The 20701-nt window shown below is 33.9% G+C and overlaps 2 protein-coding genes across 7 annotated transcripts; one reads left to right on the forward strand and one right to left on the reverse strand.

The window, feature by feature from the left end:
- The first annotated feature begins 7333 nt into the window (after positions 1-7333).
- Positions 7334-10813, forward strand: LOC115981849 (nuclear transcription factor Y subunit C-9-like). Of its 5 annotated transcripts, none has more exons than XM_031104248.1 (4): positions 7334-7386; positions 7629-7671; positions 8605-9429; positions 10510-10813. In XM_031104248.1, exon 3 carries the CDS (start codon positions 8615-8617, stop codon positions 9401-9403), a length of 789 nt encoding a protein of 262 aa, XP_030960108.1. In that variant the 5' UTR covers positions 7334-7386; positions 7629-7671; positions 8605-8614; the 3' UTR covers positions 9404-9429; positions 10510-10813. The 5 variants fall into 5 exon arrangements, with proteins under 5 accessions (XP_030960108.1, XP_030960110.1, XP_030960107.1 ...); XM_031104250.1 differs by having other exon boundaries at positions 7353-7386; positions 8614-9429; XM_031104247.1 differs by lacking the exon at positions 7334-7386 and having other exon boundaries at positions 7501-7671; positions 8583-9429.
- Positions 10814-11491: 678 nt separating this feature from the next.
- On the reverse strand, positions 11492-17398 carry LOC115982073 (increased DNA methylation 2-like). Of its 2 annotated transcripts, XM_031104573.1 has the most exons (3): positions 17226-17398; positions 12432-13481; positions 11492-12049 (listed from the first exon to the last, which is right to left on the reverse strand). In XM_031104573.1, the coding sequence occupies exons 2-3, from the start codon at positions 13450-13452 to the stop codon at positions 11796-11798; spliced, it is 1275 nt and encodes a 424-aa protein (XP_030960433.1). In that variant the 5' UTR covers positions 13453-13481; positions 17226-17398; the 3' UTR covers positions 11492-11795. The 2 variants fall into 2 exon arrangements, with proteins under 2 accessions (XP_030960433.1, XP_030960434.1); XM_031104574.1 differs by lacking the exon at positions 17226-17398 and having other exon boundaries at positions 12432-13482.
- Between the last annotated feature and the right edge of the window lie 3303 nt (positions 17399-20701).

Genomic DNA, 20701 nt, shown 5'->3' on the forward strand with positions numbered 1-20701 from the left:
TCTAAGATATTTTTCCCACCATCCGCGAAGGGTTCCAAAAAAACCAGTAGTAAGGAGATCAACAATTTCACCATGGTCAAGATTAAGATTGGTAATATAAGCATTTGCAACCATAGAAATATGACCCATTTTAATAATAATCTCTTGTTCAGGTAAATCATCAATATTCCATTCATAAAGTTAATTAGCGAAAATAAACATCTTTATTGTACAAAGAAACAAGAACCCTGATGAAGTATACGCCATGTAAGCCAACCTCCATCTCTGCTTGTGGGTTTTGAAGTTCAACCTGCTTTCTTCATCACAAATGGCTATCTTGCTATGTTGTTGAAAGTTCAAAGAAGACATGGCAATATTTGCTATAACTAGTTTGGATCTGGGGCATTGATATATTGGAATGCAAGTTCTAGTAGGAATGCCATTGAAGTACTTTTTTTCTTCTGGTTTGCTTAATTAAATTTGAAACTGCATGGAGTTTGTGCTGAAGTATCATAGCAAGTAGGTCGTTGAAACAAAGCAAAGAGTAAAAACAAACAAACAAATGTCTTTTGCCGACTTCAACGTGCTGCAAGACGTGTAATTTCATCGTGACCCGAAATTACACAGCAATTGATTCATCTGCTTCATTAGGGGCTTAGCCCCCTGCTTGAGTTAGGATTTTAACTTTCACACGTGATTGTCATCACCTATTTGAGGTGTGTTGTTACGTTACTTACGTATACAATAAGTTTAGAGTTACACCATAATTTACAACAAATTTCACAATTAAAAAGGCAAAATAGTGTTAATAACGGACTTATATAAGAATTAATAATAACCTCTCAACTTAATAATTGTAAACTTCATAAAAAAAAAAAATTTAATAATTGTAAAATATTTTGTGTCAGTAACATTATTCCTATTATTTTAAAAATCTCATTGTTGAATCTCACATTTCATTTATTCTTAATACATACCTCAAATTGTGTTTCAATCAAATATCATTTACAATCCGATTCATAAAATCACGTTCTATTCTAAGTATGATTTTAAGATATTTAAAACACTTGAAATTTAAATATTTTATATATGGGATAGATATAGGTTTTTGATTGTCTGGATATTTTGCAAATATAAAGTGTATATAGATACAATGCATTACAACGATGAATCTGTCAACAACCCAAAAAAAAAAAACTCATCCATTACAAAGGCGTTAAGGGTCATATTGATATAATACATACAAGTCACAAAGTTGTTAAGTGATGAAATACAAACAAGACTTACATATCAAGTATAATTTGAATTTTAATTATTTAAAAAATACAATAGATAAGGGTTCCTAAAAAAAAAAAAAAAAACCCAAACAAACAGACAAACAAAATAGAACATCTTTATTTAAACGTTATATATATAGACTTTTTATGGAAAAATGAAAAAGTTATCAACTTTTTTGACAGTTTTTTCAATTCTCCATAAAATGTTTTAAAAAATAAATGATTAATGTGTGCCCTAAAAATATACATTAACAGAACCATATATATATATATATATATATATATGATATGCATTGATAATAGTTTAATTTTGCATATTCATATCACTGTTAGAAAGCATTATCATACTTATTTTGAGTTAATTCATGTATTTTACATTTGGTTTTGGAATAATGCTGAATAATCAATTTTGTGCTTAATTGAATCTTATTGCGTGAATTTATCTTTTGTAGGAAAATGGAATTAAATAAGTTGATTTGTGTAAAGAAAAAAGCTAGTAGACTTTAATTTTACAAGGGTTATGATGAAGTTAAAGAAGGCCAACTCAATTAAATTTAAGTCCAATTGGAGTAAGGAATCAAAGGAAATTTGCACCAAATCCAAGTTCAATTTGGATTAGGATTCCAGTCTACACATCAGTTAGTATTTTTGGCATAACTTTTGCATCAGACATCCAATCAAGATGATTCAAGTTGGGCTGGAAATTTAACTTAAAGGGCTACAACTTTTTAGTTTACCAAAAGTCCGAATTCTGACGTTAAATGGGCCAAAATCGTCGGTTAAGTGAAACTTAAAAATTTGGGATTTTTTCCAAATAGGAACTCAACTTGTATTAGGATTCCTTGACATATTTAAAGGCTTTTTAGGGAAAAATTCAGAGGAGGCTAGTACTAGGGCTGGAGTGTTGGAAGCAGGCAGCCGCATGTGGCTTCCTCTGTGGCTTTTCTCTAGTATTGTGACTATTTCTTTCTCCATTTTATTTGTCTAGTTTAATGTTTAATATTTTATTTTTGTGTTTTATTTCAATTACCATGAATAGCTAAATTTATAATTGAGGTTGAGGATAAAACCTTGTTAAGGATTATCAGTATTATTTATGTGATTTGGTTTTTCCCATAGTATTTGTTCTTTAATGATTTAAATTGTTCTTGCTTCATATCAATTGACTAAGATGGAATTCTAGATATGAGTTCAATCATGTTTTTCTCATGATTTAGGATTTGTCTTAATTAATTGAATGCTTGGTTTATTATTTCTTGATTTTAAAATTGGATATCTCTTGTGATTTGTTTGACTACGGATACAATTTATGATTTGATTTTATACTTAAGAAGTGAAGAAGAACATGCCTTTGATTTTTAAAACAAAGATTTTAATCAGAATAATTTCCATGATAGCAAGATTGATTTCTAGATTATTATGCAATAGTTTTTTTTTTTTTTTTTTTTTTGAGACCAAGATTATCATGTAACAGTTGGGAAAAATTAATGATCATAAATATATGCTGATATAAATTAACAAGACGGATTCCAAAACCTTAATTCCTTTCTCTGGATTGTTTACATCTCTTTACTGCTTTATATTATACCTTTGCTTAGTTTAATTATTTGCTTAGTATATTTAATTTCAAACAACCAAGTTTTATTAAACTAGATTAGGATTAATTTAGTTAAGATTTGATTAATTTTCCTACGTTCATTCAAGTCCATGTGGGTTTGACCTCGTTCTTGTCAAACTATACTTCGGTACGTTTCGTACACTTGCGAGTACTTTAAAATTTCACAATAATATATATGACATATTTTTAGCCAAAAAAATAAAAATTTATATTTGGGCCCCTCTTCTATGTAGCTTGGCCCTCTCCCCTCTAAAATCATTTGCCTAATTCATTCCAGTCTAGCCCAAACTCATGTAAATCCTTAGCCCAATGTTTGTAGCTTGGCCGCTCCTCTATGTAACTTATTTGTGAATATTTTTATTCTTAGAAATGCTATGTTCACAATATTTTCACAACAAATCTTAAGTGGTAGGTTGTTATTGACTGTTATTAGTGGGTAAAAAAGTAATTTCAGTAAAATAGTAATAATTAATCAATTAGAATTTGTTGTAAAGATATTGTGGACATAAAGCGTCTTTTTTTTCTTTTCTTTTCTTATACTCTAGCTCCCCTTTGCTTGAAATATTGGGTCCATCCCTGACCACACCCAAATTTAAACTTTACTTATGTGTCAATTAGTAATTGGATTTCAGCACTTTGACATAGGTCTACCATGGATACCTATGCATGTTTTGTCAACTTATGCACTAATTATGAGTCAACTATCAACAGTTAAGTATGGTATAGATTTTAGTGTGAGAAAGAGTGTGTTCCTAGAATTATTCAAAAAAAAAAAAATGGTATATTACTCAGGTGAGGATGTTTCAAGAATCCATGGAAAATAGTATAATTATACGCTCACGTACCACATGTGATAAAGATCAAAGATGATGATTTTTATTTTATTAAAATAAGATGAGATGCATTGAATTATAACAGTATAAGTCTTTTTTTTTTTTTTTTTTTAAGAAACAAAATAACTTTTAAAGAATAACTATTTTTGAAGAGTTATGAATTAACTTTGAATAGTCATGATTTTAAAAAGTTGCTACTGACAATGAAGAGTCATGATGTTCTAATTAATACTCTTCATTGTCTATAAAGCAAGGGTCTAAAACAAATCTCTTAGATAGAAAACTTCAAATTATTGCCAGAAGTTGACCACTCTGTTGTATCTCAAATTTGCATTATTTTCCCATCATTAAATAGTGCTTAGATCATTAAACATAAGGGATATATATATCGGTCAGGATAACAAACGGTTTGATAGGATCGACAGTTGGTAACAAATTTCAAATTTTAAACTCGACCCACTAGTATATCCCCCTTCCCCCATCGCTCCTCCAATGGCTCGTCTCTCTCATTTAAAGCCTTAGCCTCCTTCCTTCCCACCTAAGGTTATGTTTTCAACACCAACAACTACAAATCTAGCATCAGCGACCACCAAAGTCCCTCTTTCCTTGCGATCTACACCACCCTTTCCCTTTGCCAAACTCCCTAATTGCTCAGTCGTCCTCACCATAAGTTGAAACCACCACATCCAAATGCCAATATGAAAACCCAGTTTGGTTAAGTGTTCTAATTGAGTCAAATGGTGATGGGTTTTGTTTTTCCTCACCATCGTGGCTGGTTGAGTGGCAAGTTTACCCCTATCTAACTTTGATTGACCTATGACCAATCCTAATTTGAACTAAATAATTTACATCGACTTTTAGTAGATGACCCAAAATATTAATGACCCTTAGCCATTCATGAGCCAAACAAGTCAAGGGCCATTAGTTATGGGAAATGTTAATAGATGTCTTTAGGGCAATGGTCAGAAATTCATTTAAAGGAAATTTTTATGGTAAAAAAAAAAATAATTAATATTTTAACAATTTTTTTATTATTTTATTTTTCATAAAAGTGGTTTTAAAACTTTCCTAAAATGAATTGTTAATTATTGTCCTATGGGCACTCATTAGCATGACCTATTAGTTATTAAAACATTCAAGTTCATGCTTTTAGTAAATCATTAGTATTGAGGAATCACATGTGTAGGCTTGACAAATCTCAAATTAAACAAAAGTTCCTAAATGTGACCGGTGCAAGACAAAGTTATGATTGGTTTGATTTGCCCGCCATCAGTGGGTTCTAAGGAAAGTAGGTTTTCATAATAAATAATGCTATAGACATAAACTATTTTACAATATTTTTAAAAACTGTTAATGTGGCAAATTCTTACTAGTTCTAATATGGGCCCATCACTAACATCATATTTTTACTTACAATAACTATTTGGAAAATGTTAAAGCCACATCAGCAGTTTATAAAAATGTTATAAAATAGTTTGTATCTGTAGTATTACTCTTTCATAATTGCTTTTGTTAAATTAATGCTTGTTAAATATCTCCACCCCGGGTTTATGGGTCCAATTGTAGGAAGACACAATTCTCTTTCTTTTGGGCAAAAAACAAATGGAACTAAACAAACTAAGTTCCCATATTTGACAAGCTCTTGTCTATACCGAAACTCAATCATTGTCCAAAAATTAGGGGTGTCAATTTATGTTAGCATGTTGGGTTCGTGTTGTATTGAGGTAGGGGTATTTGACTAAATCTCTCAACTAGAACCCGGCCCATTTAATAATCGCATCATGACTCTTCAACCCTAATCTAACCTGTTAATGAAGCAAGTTGACACGATCCGACTCACTTGACACGTTTAATAAACGGGTTGGGACGGGTTGACACGAATATAACACAACCCATTTTATTCTGCTTAATATTAAATATATCATCTATATAGAAATAAGTTCTTTACATCCTAAAAGCAATGCATACACTTCAAATCTTCAACCCACATTTAAGATAACATATTTCAACGAAAATATAACATTCATCTAGAAATAAGTTCTTTACTTTTCAAAAGAAGTGCATGCACTTCAATCCAAATTCAAAATAACATAGTTCAACAAAAATATAACACCCACAAGACTCGCCAATTGTTAAGTATTAATATTGAAAAAATTGGTGCAAACAATAAATTGATCATGACTAGTGTTTATGAAGTTTCAATTTACAATTATATCACTTGTAAGTATTTGTAATTACCCACTTTTCTTTTTAAGTTTAAAGTATAAGTTGGATATAAAAGGTACTTGACAAATTTAAAATAAAATGAATATTTATTTGTTATACTAGTTAAAAGGGTTATTCTGGGTTGATACAAATAAATTGGCATATCAAATGTGTCTATTGCGGATCATGCAGGTTGACCTGCTTATGACACGTTTCTTATCGTGTCGTTTTCGGATCGACCCGTTTATGACCCAAATTCGTTAAGGTTCAACCCTAACCTACAAAAACCCGTGTTGTGTTCGTGGGTTGGGTCAAATATTGACACCCCTACCAAAAATGCCAAACTACGGACTACCGTGATGTTGCTTCCTCATTCGTTTCTTTCTTTTCCTCTGTCTTAGGGAATTTTTTTTTATTCTTTTAAATATTTATCTTTTACCTTTTTAAGAAATATACATTTTTATTGCCCCAAAATACCTAATTATATTTTATTTTTTAACAAAATAAGCAATATATTTTCAAAAGGCCTTGTTAGCAAGTATCTCTAAAGCTAAGAAATATTAAATATGTAATTATCTCTCATAATCTGGCGCTTCCATATAGAGAAATTATATAGAGAAATGATATGTCGACAACATTTCTACAATAAATTCTAAATGGCAAGTTGTTACTAGTTGTTATTGTTGGGGTAAAAAAGTAATCTTAGCGTTAGTTTGAAATTTGAACCAATAACAACTAACCACTTGTGATTTGTTATAAAAAATGTTGTAAAAATGTTGTAGACGTAGCATCTCTCAATTATATATTATGAAAATATAGAGAAAATATACATATAAATAATTTGTCATTAATGTAGAAAAGCTAATTTAAAATAATTATGTGTACTTCTTAAAATCAAGTTACCTTTTATCTTCCAAAAAAAAAATCAAATTCCTTTGACATTTTGAAAGAGATAAATAAAATAATAAATTATTAAATAATCATTTTGAAATAATAAAATATTAAAAACATTATGTAACTGGTGTTCTCATGTATTTCTTAAGAAAAAGGAAGAGGTGAAAAAGACATCAAAGTTATAATAAGAGTTAAAAGTTCTGATTATGGCCAAAAATTGCATCTACTTTATTTAAAGATTTATTTTACAAATTGATATTAACCACTCTTTTTGTCTTTTCATTCTTTTTTATTGGTTTGAAGAGATTTAACTTAAAAAAAAATAATAATAATAACAGATTTAACTTTGACAAGAGAGTTTAGAATAGCTAGTTTAGAATAACAATGGAAGAAAGTAAAAGCTAAAAACTAGCTAATAAATTAATTAATGGAGGTAAAAATATGCAACTTTTTTCTAAAGGGTAATATAGTCAGAAATAATAAAGGTACCCATAAAAGTTCGGTTATGACAGTATTAAAGTCAGAATCGAAAAACACACTCAGCTTTTTCGTTACCTTTCTTCCTTTGCTTTCTTCTTAGGTTCGTTCCCAGAAAACTAACATTGATCACTGTTTTTTTCTTTTTCTTTTTTCTAACAAAAAAAATATAAAAAAAATTGTTTTTTTTGAAACCCTAAATTTGGTATGAAAACCAATTTGGGATCTTTTTGTATACTGAGAATTTTCCAAAAATAGCTTCGACCCATAAAAATTCCTGTTGTATAGAACAGATCTCTGGAAAGATTTTTCTGATACATAAATTTCTTTCCTTTCTTTTTTCAGGTCCTCAATCTTGAAGAACACAGCTTATATCCTTCTGAAAAAGGTTCCAAATTTATATCTTTCTCTAATATTTACATGCAAAGATGTATGTGTTTGTGTTCATGTGAGCGTTTATTCTGTATGACACTCTTTTTGGGTTATGTTTCTTGGGAATGTGAATCTTTGTGGCATAGGTAAATTTGGTAGCCTTTTGAGCTATAATGGGGTTTGTGCTGTTTGATTCAATAATAGTCATATCATTGTTAGGTTTGAATTTAATCTGTTAGATATTGTCTGCTTCTCCTCATGATTAATAGATGGAAGATCTCTTGTACAGGTTGTGAGGTAAGTATATCCTGGTTTGAAATGAAAGTGTAGAAAGGCCTATTTTTGTATAATGCTTATGCTTTGTTGGGTATAAATTTCCAACCTTTGTATTAAATCTCAAAAAAAAATTTCATCTACCGAAAAAATAGAAACTCATAATTACTAATGTCCACCCATTTTACTGTTTTTCTGTGCATATCATTGTTTATATATCTGCACCTAGGAGCTTCTGCTTGGTTCTGAATGATAAATCAAGAGGTCTGTCTTTTTGACGAATTTTCTTGTAATTTTGATGAACTCAGAATCAAATTTTTATTTGTTTGATGTCTTTCATCGTTGGGAATGATAAAGTTAAGAGCCTACTGCCCTGTTGACAAGGTAGATTTTACACTTGTTGATGGCCAATGAGCTCTAGCTCAACTGGCACCTTCCTTCTTGTAAGTGCTAGGTGGAGGGTGAGGTTGCGGTTCAAGCTTACTGGGTGCTTGTGTAACTTACCATTTTAAAAAAAAAGGATGTTACACTTGTTGATTCAAATTCCATTCATGCATTTAATATTAAATAAAATTATATCATGTTGACTATTCATTTCAAAATATGTGCCTAATTCTAATTTATATGTTTTGTTATGGTTGCATTAAATTGAAGGAATTAAGTTTTGTGTTATTAGTTTGATCAGAATGGATCAGCAAGGACATAGCCAGGCCCCATCTATGGGAGTGATTGGTAGCGGAGCTCAATTGCCATATGCCACTAACCCATATCAGACTGGTCCAATGACTGGGGCACCGGCTCATGGATCAGTGGTTACATCAGTTGGGGCTATTCAATCTACAAGTCAGCCTTCTGGAGCTCAGCTTGCACAACACCAACTTGCTTACCAGCACATCCACCAGCAGCAACAACAGCAACTTCAGCAACAACTCCAAACCTTTTGGGCAAATCAGTACCAAGAAATTGAGAAGGTGACTGATTTCAAGAACCATAGCCTTCCTTTGGCAAGGATCAAAAAGATTATGAAGGCTGATGAGGATGTAAGAATGATATCAGCTGAGGCACCAGTAATATTTGCCAGGGCATGCGAAATGTTCATCTTGGAGTTGACCTTGCGATCTTGGAATCACACAGAAGAGAACAAAAGGAGGACACTTCAAAAGAATGACATTGCAGCAGCAATCACAAGGACTGATATCTTTGATTTCTTGGTTGACATTGTGCCAAGGGAGGATCTGAAAGATGAAGTGCTTGCATCAATCCCAAGAGGAACAATGCCTGTTGGAGGGCCTGCTGATGCTCTCCCTTACTGCTATATGCCATCTCAGCATGCTCCACAGGTTGGGACTCCTGGGATGATCATGGGTAAGCCTGTGATGGACCCAGCTATGTATGCTCAGCAGTCGCATGCCTACATGGCTCAACAGATGTGGCCACAGGCACCAGACCAACAGCCATCGCCCTCAGATCATTAGAAGCTGTTGCATGGAAGCTGAGTAGCGTAAGTATTCATTTCCATTTATTGCCGGGTTGTGTATGAAAGCTGAAATAGTGAAGTGGTCATTTAAACATGTAAAGATCAGTGTTTTTGCTTTAATTTCACTTTTCCCTCCCTTTTTTTTTTTTCAAAATTTGTCTTCTGTTTTGCCAAGAGTCTTGTAACTCAACTGTCATTTTTTGGTATTTCCAACAGAGACATCCAAGGTTCAAGTCTCCGCATCCAACTATAAAAATAAATAAATAAATAAAATGTATCTTGTCTTAGATTTTTCTGATGAAAATTGGAACTATGGTGATTTAGGTAACCAAATTTTACATTCTTCTCTTTTTGATCAGACAAATTTTATGATCTTCTCATTTATCATGACATGGCATTTATTCATAAATTTAGCTGTAGTTTTATGGATAATTCCCATGCTACAATGTTTTTTTTTTCTCATAATAAATTTGGTTTGCTTTATTCTAGTCAGAACTCTAGTTGTTATGTTGACTATTCATCCTTTGACACCTTAAAGCCTAGTTTTTTGTCATTCTCTTTTTAGATTAAGGGAGGTATAAACACAAAAAATATGCCATTTTACTTTAGAGTTGTCACTGCTGGAGGTTGTGCCCTTTGAGTTCTACATTTGGGTTTAGCAAAAGCAACACCAAGTAAAAGGGACGATCTAAATATCTTGGACTTAAGATGGATCGGGCTGTAGGCTCTGAGAAAGTTTTCTCGGGGAAGGAATAACAAGAAGCTTGCAATAACATGCTCCAAGCCTCCAATCCCTTGCGTGGATTTTTCCCTCCCTTTTAAAATATATATGAGAAACCTGAGCATGCTATATTGATTTAAAAAATCTTACATGAGTTCCTGCACTTGTCAGTCAAAATATCCTCTAATGCAGTGAGGCATTTTGCACTTTTTGTAAACATAAAGATGAGTTTTACTTAATGTTTAGGTGGATTTGATATGTTTTGAACATAAAAATAATATTTTTTATCTTTTTTTCTTGTCTTCTAGGACTATTGCTTCTGTTTCGCATTTCATGTACGTCTGTTTTTTGCTTACCTTTTTTTTTTTTCCTTTTTTTGGCAGAGTTGTTGTTTCTCAAGATATCTGGGGAATGTCAACGCACTGTTTAGGGACGTCTTAGTAATGAACAAGTACAATCAATCAAGATTTGAGCTAAAGACAAGCAAACTTTATGTAGATAACTATGCTTGAGAAGAATAGCCAATCTTGATTGGGCTGGATTGAGCTGGAGTTTCTTTCTTGCTTGTTTTATTTATTTCTTGTTTTAGCCAAAACTTGTTACTTAAGATGAATGAATAGAAATCAACTTAAAAGTAATGCCTCCATCTTTGATGAGCACAAATGAAACAAGAGTTTTCTTTTTCTATGGATTTGTTTCTTTCTTTGCCTATGCAAGATGATTTCCATCTAGCTAATAGGAAGGAATAGTAGCAGATAATATGTTGGAATTATGTGAAATTGTCATCGAAGGCCTGGAAGGTGCTTTGTATCTTATAAGATAGAGATGCAACTTTTCTACCGACATAACCTAGTGCCAATCAGTAGGCTGGGAACTAATACCTTTGTAATGAAAATGCTCAGAAGATATTTGTGTAATTCTTCCATGCCCCAGTTGATTCGACATTGGAGAATGGAGAGTTTTGTTCGGTAGAACCTGAGTGGTTAAACCTGCCCAAATTGCCTTCTTGGAGATGACATCAAAATGAGCCCAAGACACTTCTGAAACATATTTTTTGAGGATAAGGGCTACGCAAACTTTTGAAAGTTTTATTTTGCATGCATTATTTAGGTAATCCTTTTGAGTAGGGTCTTCCTTCTATGCGATACAATTTTACTGTTGCTTTTCTTTAATTGGGAATTTCCTAAGCGCCAAGAAAATCATATGCTGACTTTTGCCAGAAATCGCATGTGCATCAAAGGGTTGACATACTTTGTTGAATGGGGTAGAGCACCTGTATTTGGGTACAAAAACCTAATACAATGAGATGATACCCAGAAATAAGGGTCAACATGCTCAATCTCTATTACTAATTTTTGTATTCGTATAAACAAGAATAGTCAGCCACGATTCATCCTCAAATATTCTTTCGGAAATCCTCTATGACATGGGTTTGGATTTGTTGTAGGGTATATCAGGGGCCAAAGAAAGGAGATTGTGGAAGGCGTAAAACTAAGCCACTGTCGCATCAAAATCCCAACAGGAAAACAATATTTAAGGAAAATAAAATTAAAAACAGATGGAGATGATATACAATGGTTCTTAAAACTCATCAACCTAGAACTTCTATCCAGATTATACAGTGACCCCTCTAATGCATTAAGATGAAGAATTTTAACAACACATGAGGTTATTGATCATTTTGATGTCTCCCTTTCATCACAATTCCCTCAAGAACCCCGTCAGTGCCAAAATTACCACAGAACTGTTGAGGATCAACTGGACCAGGCAGCTGAAATGATATGGAGAAGTGTCCAGGTGGACAGAGGTTCTGTGTCTGCATTTCAAACACTTGGGAGTACCTGTACACTGTTTTCTCCCCAGTCGTTGTCACTCCTTGTATCAATACTTTGCCATCAATTTCAACTTCACAGCTAAATTCCCCTGCAGTGAGAGAAAAATCATATCAATCATTGATAGTAAGACCCATCAGGGTGAAACAAGAGGCTATAAGAGCAATAGGGAAACACTGGATGATTTTGATGTCAAGTTAGCACTTTCAGTCATCAATACAACGAAGACATCACCAAAAATAAAAGCAGAAAGATTGGGGGGAGGTGGGGGTTGTGCCATTCTCCTATACACTGCTATGATTCCATTCCTTAAGATTTCCTAAATCTATAAAATATATGATGCAAAATAAACAAGAGGAGTTTCATATATTTAGAATGCATGATACAAAATCTCAGTCCTAAAGACATTTTACAGCTACCACGGAGAGCAACTATGTCATAAGTAATTTTTTTAGTCCTAATCAGTAACTTACTTTCATCTCTTTTCACTCCTGGAAGAGACACACGAAAGAGGTACGAGTCGTCACATTCCCCAATGTCCATGAGTCCTATAACTGGTCCCACCTGTCCCATGGCTGCACTCCCAGTCAATGCAAATCCACTTTTGGTAGCAGCTACAATATTAGTCCACTCTTTTTTAGTTGGGTGAGAAGGAAGAAAAATCATAGCCGGACCAACTTTCTCCATGGGATTGGAATCATCTTTAGTTGGCAAAGAAGCCATATAACTATACATCATAGGTTTACCACTATATGGCACACTACTGATAGGTGCCACAAAATGGAAATGTTGCTGATGATCCTGTGGGTTGAGGATATCATCTATGCGTCTCGTTTTCTGAGAACCACGGGAAGAACTTGGGGAAGGCAACTCTCTGTTAGACTCATCCTCCTGCACTGCTGCATTATGTAAACCAGCACCATATATAGAAGTGTGCAACCTTGCTGCATCACTATCCAAAAGAAAATCCTCCAGCCCAGTTAGCCTCTTAAACCTTTCAATATCCTCTGGCTTAATGTAAACGATCTCCGGGTTGTTAATAAATACAATGTTCTCAATGATTTTATGTCGATTTTTGAACCTTGAATGAGGATGCAATTGCAGAGGAAAGAGATCAGGAAATTGAGGGTAATTGGCAGCAGGGTCCTGTCCCTGAGCAGGGACATTTCCTTCAAAGAACTGGTACAACAACGGTAATTTTACGGTGACAGATTCAGCAGCCTTCCTAAGTACATAATAGTACACCCGTTCTACTTCCACTGTTTTCATGTGGGTCCCAGCTAGATGATCAGAAGTATATGGAGGAAGTCCCTCAGCTATTCTTTGCAAAACTGACTTTTGCAGCCTCTCCCCTTTGAGATCCGGGCCAAAGTAAGTACCCATGATGAAGTACAAGAGGAAAAGCTGATTATCATCTAGTATATGACTTTGTATATTGTTAGATTCTAATCCCCCAGAAGTAATAGGTTCAGTAATCTGAGATGAGCCATCCATTGCCACTAGTGATGTTATAAATCAGAGGTCTGCATAAAAATGGCACAAAGATTATTAGAATTGAACAAGACAACAAGACACAATGATTTTTTAGTTATAAAAAAGAGTTTGAAAAAAAGCATAGCATCAATAGATGAGATGAAATACATGCAAGTAAAGTTACTAGAAAGAGTTTAGCATTGACGCTCCTGTGTTCTTCACTAAATTCTTTGTCCTATATAGTAAACTCTGCAACATTTGAGGGCACGTAATGCACAATACCATGACTTAAGGGTACTATATTTTATGGAATCTATAAAAATCCCTTTCAAATGATTAATATCTTCAAAAGTTAAATCTTTGTTAGAAAGGGCATGCTGCATTGTCCAATACCATAAAGAATGGAAACCAAATTTATATTTTCATAGGTCATCAGAGAAAAAGGGGAAGAAGGTGCAGCTGATCTTAGAGAATCATTTTAAGATCTTGACACAGGTCAGTAGTCCAAACACTGTTAAAGAAAAGAACAACTACTAGGGGAGTGAATCTTAGCTCTGAACCAACACATATCAACATCCACACTCTAAACAAAGTTCTAAAAGCCATGCCCTTTGTAGAACCACTCCAGAAATACACTGAGATGTTCCCAAAGAAGGTTTCAGAACACAGATGTGATGTGCTGGATAGCACCCAGAATATATGGTCTACTTATCCTTGAAGCACCCTTTTAAGTGAAGATTTGCCACAAAATTGACATATTAAAATCCATTAGTTATATTCTTGAAATAATCACAATCAAGAAATTACACTATGGTTATCACAAATGGCTAGAAAGAATCTGGATAACACTATCAAAGAGGGATTTGCGATGTTTTGGACACAATATGAGTATCTTGCTTTAAAAACATAACTAATACACCTCTTTGGGTAGTTTTAGCTGATGCAAGTCTTGAAAGTATATCAAAGGAATTTTAAGTTCATAGATCATATGGAGATATTCAATGAGTAAAGCTGTTGTAGAATGTGCTTCTTCTTAGTTGGAAAATCAACCTTACTACTTTGCTAAACACGAAATTGGTAGCTGCAGATTTATCAAGATAGTAACAGTCCAACATAGAAGGAATAGGAGCTCAGTTTGTTTACCTATAGTTGGGAGTGTTATTAGTCACAACCATGAGGGAAAAATATTGCTAGCTATTAACAATACAAATCAATTTTATGTGAATTGCAGCAATATGCAGATTGAATTAAGAAGACATTTAAAACGTAAACCCATTGATGATTAAGGCATGCAGCTACACAAAATGGGGAAAATTCCAACTATAGAGTAATATTCAGATCAAAGACAATTATAATATGCTTAACTATCCAAATAAAAAAGGCATTTAAATATGCAGTGCCAAATCATTTGACAATATTCAATAAATTTCAGATTTTATACGTTGAATTTCATAAACAGTATATTAAACATGCATATCATTATCTTCAGTATCAAAAATTCTTTCATCAATTCAGGCCCTCCAATTTCAGGAGAGAAGAGTTACTTTTCACCATTTTTTGTGAAGACTGTAAAAGAAATTATTTACTGATACTTATTTTCACATACTGAAGGAGGTAAAACCATACTACAGTTATAAATAAATTTGTTAGTGTATCGTGTGTATTGCACTGCCCATATTTAATAAATAATTGATTTGGTTAAACACTTTGGGTTATTCCTCAAGGAAAAAAAAACTACTAGAATACATGAATTGGTATACATCTAAATGAACTAACCAATATATACAGGCCATGACCCCAATGTGACCAAATTGGCAATTATGTCAGTATGTCAAGGTTTTTTACATTCTTAACTGCTCACAACACTTCTTTTACTTTATTGGAATTGGAATATAGATAGGGTCAGCCTATGCTGATAACTATATAAATTAGACGATGTAGCTTTGTATCTACTATAATTCAAACAATAGTAGGCACTTGAGAAGGCTTTGCGTGTGTGTGTGTGTTGTTTGGACTCAAAATGATTTCTGCTGATGATGAAAGAGCCCATTATCAGCAATTTTACAGAAACCCAAATTAAACTGGAAGCTTTTAAAAAATATGGCCCTATTGACAATAATCAGGAAATATGTTTAACCGTTAAGGCAGAAAAATTTAACAGGCTGTCATCAAATTGTGGTTTTTGGCTAGTGGTATACAAAGAATAAACAAGAATTCAGAGAATACAGAAGAAAACAAATCAGTCAACTAATTTTGCGGGGAAAAAAAATTCTGTGGGCCTTCACTTGATAGACAAAATGAGCATGCTGGACAGGATCTGCTTTTTCTTGAAACTAAAAATCCTATGAAGGTACGTTAACAAACTTTGCATGGGCCAGAAACATGTCACACAAGAATGACAGGCATTAGATACATAAAAAACTTTAGCAGGGACCAACAATCAATGTGGACCATGATTGATTTTCAACCTCATTAAACTAATGAGTAATCTACAATTTCATTGCAAAAATAACAATTTCTATGACACAATTAACAATTATACCACTTTGCCTTGTATATTAGAGTTTATTTCAGAAAAAGATTTGCCAACTTAATCTCTGTCATGGGAATTTGGAGCTCGATTCTGACAATATTTTGTGAACATTGCCAAACAGCAACTCAAGAAAGATGACAGGATTATTACCTTGCTTATATAACATGTATGTAAAATGGCCTGAATGATCAAGGAAAACGAAAAGGCAAGTCAACCAAGACTTAATCCCAACTTTGAATATTTGAAATGGATTACGAAACATTATGTTGTTTCTTTATATATTCATGGAATTTAGAAATCCAGTCAACTTGGATGAATCCTGTAATTGTAATTGGCATGTAAAAGTTCAGCCCTGAATCCAAAAACTTGGACAAAGTTTAGAAGAGTATGGTCCAAAATTTAGAATATTCAGCTAAAAGTTCATATTTTGATCAACGTATTGGATAATCAATCAAAACACAGTGAGTTTGAGAAAAAGAGTACAGAGATGGTTGCTTTGGATAATGTCAAGATTTTAAACATTTAGCAGAAGAATAAGAAATGTAAAAAGTTTAATCCAAAACCCAACATAAAATGAAAAATTAACCGAGTGAAAGATTTTGTCAGCGTGTACAAACAACAAAACAGATCAACACTCTTTTTTTTTTTGAGGTTGAAAAATTCTCATGACTATGATATATATACTTCAAATAGAAATCAAATACAAAGAAACAAAATGACTAGTCCATATAGCATACATCAAACATGCAAACTTGCATTCAATGAAACACCACCTTAGTCACTACATGACATGGAAATAAATTCATTCCTCAAAATCTCAACTTGCACGAATAGAAGCCAAGTTCAAAGTAAATTAAACAAACCCATTTAATTCCAAATGCTATCAAAGGCATATATAACTAAGTCAGGACACATGCAGCAACCAAAGACACATGCAATTAAGGATAGTTCACCTTAATCACCAAACCAAACAAGGCATTGGGTTATTCCTTAAAATTCTCAAATGCCCATATACAAAAAAGTGGTGGGAAACACAACCAACCCAATATTACTGCTAGAAAAAAAAGTAAAATTGACCCAGTAGCAAACACTACATGCCAAACACAAAGGTCTTCTTATTAAATCCCCACGTGAAATTCAAGCATAACCCAGAAATCAATTCTCAAGCTTATAAGAAATCCAAACCAAACAATAGACAATGAATTCTTTAAGAAAAAACACACAAACATTGAGAGATAGAGTTTAAGGAGAAGAAACTAACCAACTCAAGCCAATAGGGTCTTTTTTGTTTTTGGGTTGGTGTCACTAAAACAAGTAAAGAGCATTAGAAATGCGCAGGGGTGGTGAGTATTTCATTTGGGAAGGAAAACACAGACGCAAGAGCAGTGTGGCACCTTTGGGTTTGGCCCGTTTGGGTGGTGACATGACATCAGTTTAACCAAAAAAGTAATGAGGTTTCTGTTTGTTTTTAGGGGGCTATTGGGAATTATGTTTTAAAAAATGTATTGGTGGGCCCAATACATTTTTTTTGCTGAATGTGGGCCCAATACTGGGTATTAATAGCCTAATCATGCTTATGTTAGATTAAAATAATCTTTATTAAAAAAAATAAAACCTTGGGGTTGAAATGTTGAATTGACATTTTTCTTATATTTTAAACAAAGTCGTTCAATATTTAAATTCTACTCTTTTGTCTATTGTATTATCTCCTCTCTCTCTCTCTCTCTATATATATATATATACACTGTTTTCCTAGGATAAGAGCTATCAGTGTAATTAGGTAAGTTGTACTTGGACCCAACATTTATATTAATTATAATCAAGATTTTCACCAATTTTGTATTGTTATTGTCTAGTACTGGCATTTTATTCAATTTGATTTTCTCAAAAAACAGAAATTAAGAATAAAAAAGTATTTTCAATTTTTTCATAAAAAAATTAAAATAAAAGGTATATAACTATGCAAAATTTCATTTTGTTCTCTTTTTTGTCAATATTTCTAACTATTAAAATAACATTAAATATTAACATAGCTATAACTATGCAAAATTTTTAAACTTTTCCACATCTAAACAATTACTTATCTTGAAACAATGGGGAAAAAAAAATATGATCATGCATGTAGCACATATGATGAGACTAATTATTAATTACTTGAGTTATTTTATTATTTATACTACTATTTAAGGGTTTTTCTTCATTGGATCCTTACTTTTTAATGCTCAAAATATCATAAAATTCACATGTTTAAAAAGTTTAAATTGTAGGTGTAAGGTTGAAATTATTCAACCATCTAATTGGCTTTATTCCGTGCCAAATTTGCTTGTAATTCAGCATTTAATAACCCTGTATTTAGGTGGGTTTGATGTAAGGGTAGTGAGTGAGATATAGTGAAGTTTGCTCAAGAGTGTGCAAGAAAACAGAGTGTCGCGGCTGGGACTCGCGGGTGACTCGCGGCTGCAAGCCGCCAGAAGCTGCACACGTGCCAAGCATGCTGGAAGATGAACAGTCATGCTAGCTGGAGCACTACAGGACAAAACAGGACAACTGGCCATACGGTTATCTCGCGACTGGATCTCGCGACTAAGTCAAGCCGCGAGGTCAAGCCGCGAGCCACCCCTGTTTTGTAGAAAACCTGACGTTTCCCATTCCTCTCCACTCCAGTATAAATACCCCTATTACCCACGATTGAAAGAGAGCTTCCAGAGAGAATTTTGAGAGAGAAACCCTAAAGAAAACCTAGATTGATTCACACACAATCTATACCTTAGAGACTCTTCAAATTCCTCAACTCTCTTCCTCTCCATTGTCAAATCCTTGAGAGGCTTTATACCAAACCAGGTTCTCACTCTCATCATCATTGTGAGACTGCTGTTTGGATTTCTGGGAAGCAGTTAGGAAGGAGCCAATCTTCATTGGTTGATGCTACGGTCTAGTAGCGGAATCCGGGAAGCTAGAAAAGACAAAGGTTCGGCGCAACCTCGTTGGAGCAAGAAGCTTGGAGGGCTTAGGTGCACTAGGTAGATTAGGCTTGGAGGGTCTATTGCTGTCCTTGTATCCCAACTATATTTTCTAGTGGATTGATTACCGCTTGGAGGGCGGCGGAGAGGTTTTTCGCCGAGGGCTTCGGTTTCCTCTTCGATAACACATCGCGTGTTGTCTTTGTGTTTGCATCTTCCTTCCTCTCTATCTTTGCCTTTATATTTATCTGCTGTGGATTTTAATCTGTTATGGCTTAGATAGTATTTAATCAATTTCGTGTGATAGCATATGTTAAGTTTCCGCACACAAGTTGTTTGACATATTGCTTGAATTGATTAAGTTGTTATTTGGGGGTCTAAACGTTCAAAGGTGCTTTTACACGTTTTTGAACTTTCAATTGGTATCAAAGCAGGTACACTTGTTGTGGTTTTATTACCTAAGTGTGATCCTAGACCCCTGTGTTGTGTTTGATTGTTTTGGTTTATACCATGCTGAATTGTAGCTTAACTCTTTGTGAAAATGACTCGATGCATATGTCTGAAAGGTGTCTTACTGATGTGTTTGTAGAGTTGTTAAAAACTAAGAAACATGTTAGAGCTTTTCTTCACATGCTGAAAAGTCTTGAAAAACAGAATTATGCCTTACACAGTAGCATATCTGAATCTAAATCATTGATTAAGAAATATAAAAGAAAGAATAGAGTGTTGTGTGAGATGTTTGAGAATCTGAAAATGAAGAATCAAACTGAAAGAAGCATGAAAACAGATGATGAATATGTGCTTGAAGGTCAAGAATGTCTATCACATGTGAATCTATTCGTGCATACCTCATTGAAGGTGTTTAATGCGTGTTTGTGGTATCTTGACAGTGGGTGTTCTCGCCATATGACCGGGGATAAGTCTCTGTTCAAGACACTCAAAGAAAAGGTCGGTGACTATGTGACCTTTGGTGATGGAAGTCATGCTCAAGTCCTAGGCAAAGGAACCATTGAGATACCTGGTTTGCCGCTGTTGAAAGATGTGCTGTACATAAAAGGACTGAAGGCGAACTTGCTGAGCATCACTCAAATTTGTGATGATGATTTTCTGGTACAATTCTCTAAGAAGGGATGTTTGATCATCAATGAAGAGGGGATTCAGGTTTTGGAAGGAAATCGGACTACTGATAACTGTTATGGAATTGTTCCCACGGCACCAATATCGTGTAGAAGTGCTCGTGTGGATACGTTGGAGTTGTGGCATCACAGATTTGGGCATGCCAACTTCAAACAAGTAGCGAAAGTTTCAAAACTTGAAGCAGTCGAGGGACTTCCTAAGTTTGGAAAAGTGAAGAAGACCGTTTGTGGTGCGTGTCAAATTGGGAAGCAAACTAAGGCAAGTCATCACAAGGTGAATGTGATAGCCACCTCTCGGTGCTTGGAGTTACTTCATGTTGATCTTATGGGGCCTACCAGAACAGAAAGCCTAGGTGGTAAGAGATACATTATGGTTGTTGTGGACGACTACTCAAGATACACTTGGGTTGATTTCCTTAGAGAAAAATCAGAGGCTTGTGAGAGGTTGGTGATTTTGTGCAAGAAACTACAAAACGAAAAAGGGATTCCAATAGCCAAAGTTAGAAGTGATCATGGGAGGGAATTTGAGAATGCGAGATTCGAGTCCTTCTGTGAGAAGAATGGAATTAAGAGAGAATTTTCAGCTCCCAAAACTCCACAACAAAACGGAGTGGTAGAGAGAAAAAATCGTGTGATTCAAG

The sequence above is a fragment of the Quercus lobata genome, chromosome 3, assembly GCF_001633185.2.
Source record: "Quercus lobata isolate SW786 chromosome 3, ValleyOak3.0 Primary Assembly, whole genome shotgun sequence".
NCBI classification, from domain to species: Eukaryota; Viridiplantae; Streptophyta; class Magnoliopsida; order Fagales; family Fagaceae; genus Quercus; species Quercus lobata.

Coding starts and splice junctions, on each gene's coding strand:
- LOC115981849 (XM_031104248.1), top strand. CDS start 8,615: ATGGATCAGCAAGGACATAGCCAGGCCCCATCTATGGGAGTGATTGGT.
- LOC115982073 (XM_031104573.1), bottom strand. CDS start 13,452: ATGGATGGCTCATCTCAGATTACTGAACCTATTACTTCTGGGGGATTA. Junction 12,050..12,431: donor AGGAGTGAAAAGAGATGAAA/GTAAGTTACTGA, acceptor CTCTCACTGCAG/GGGAATTTAGCTGTGAAGTT.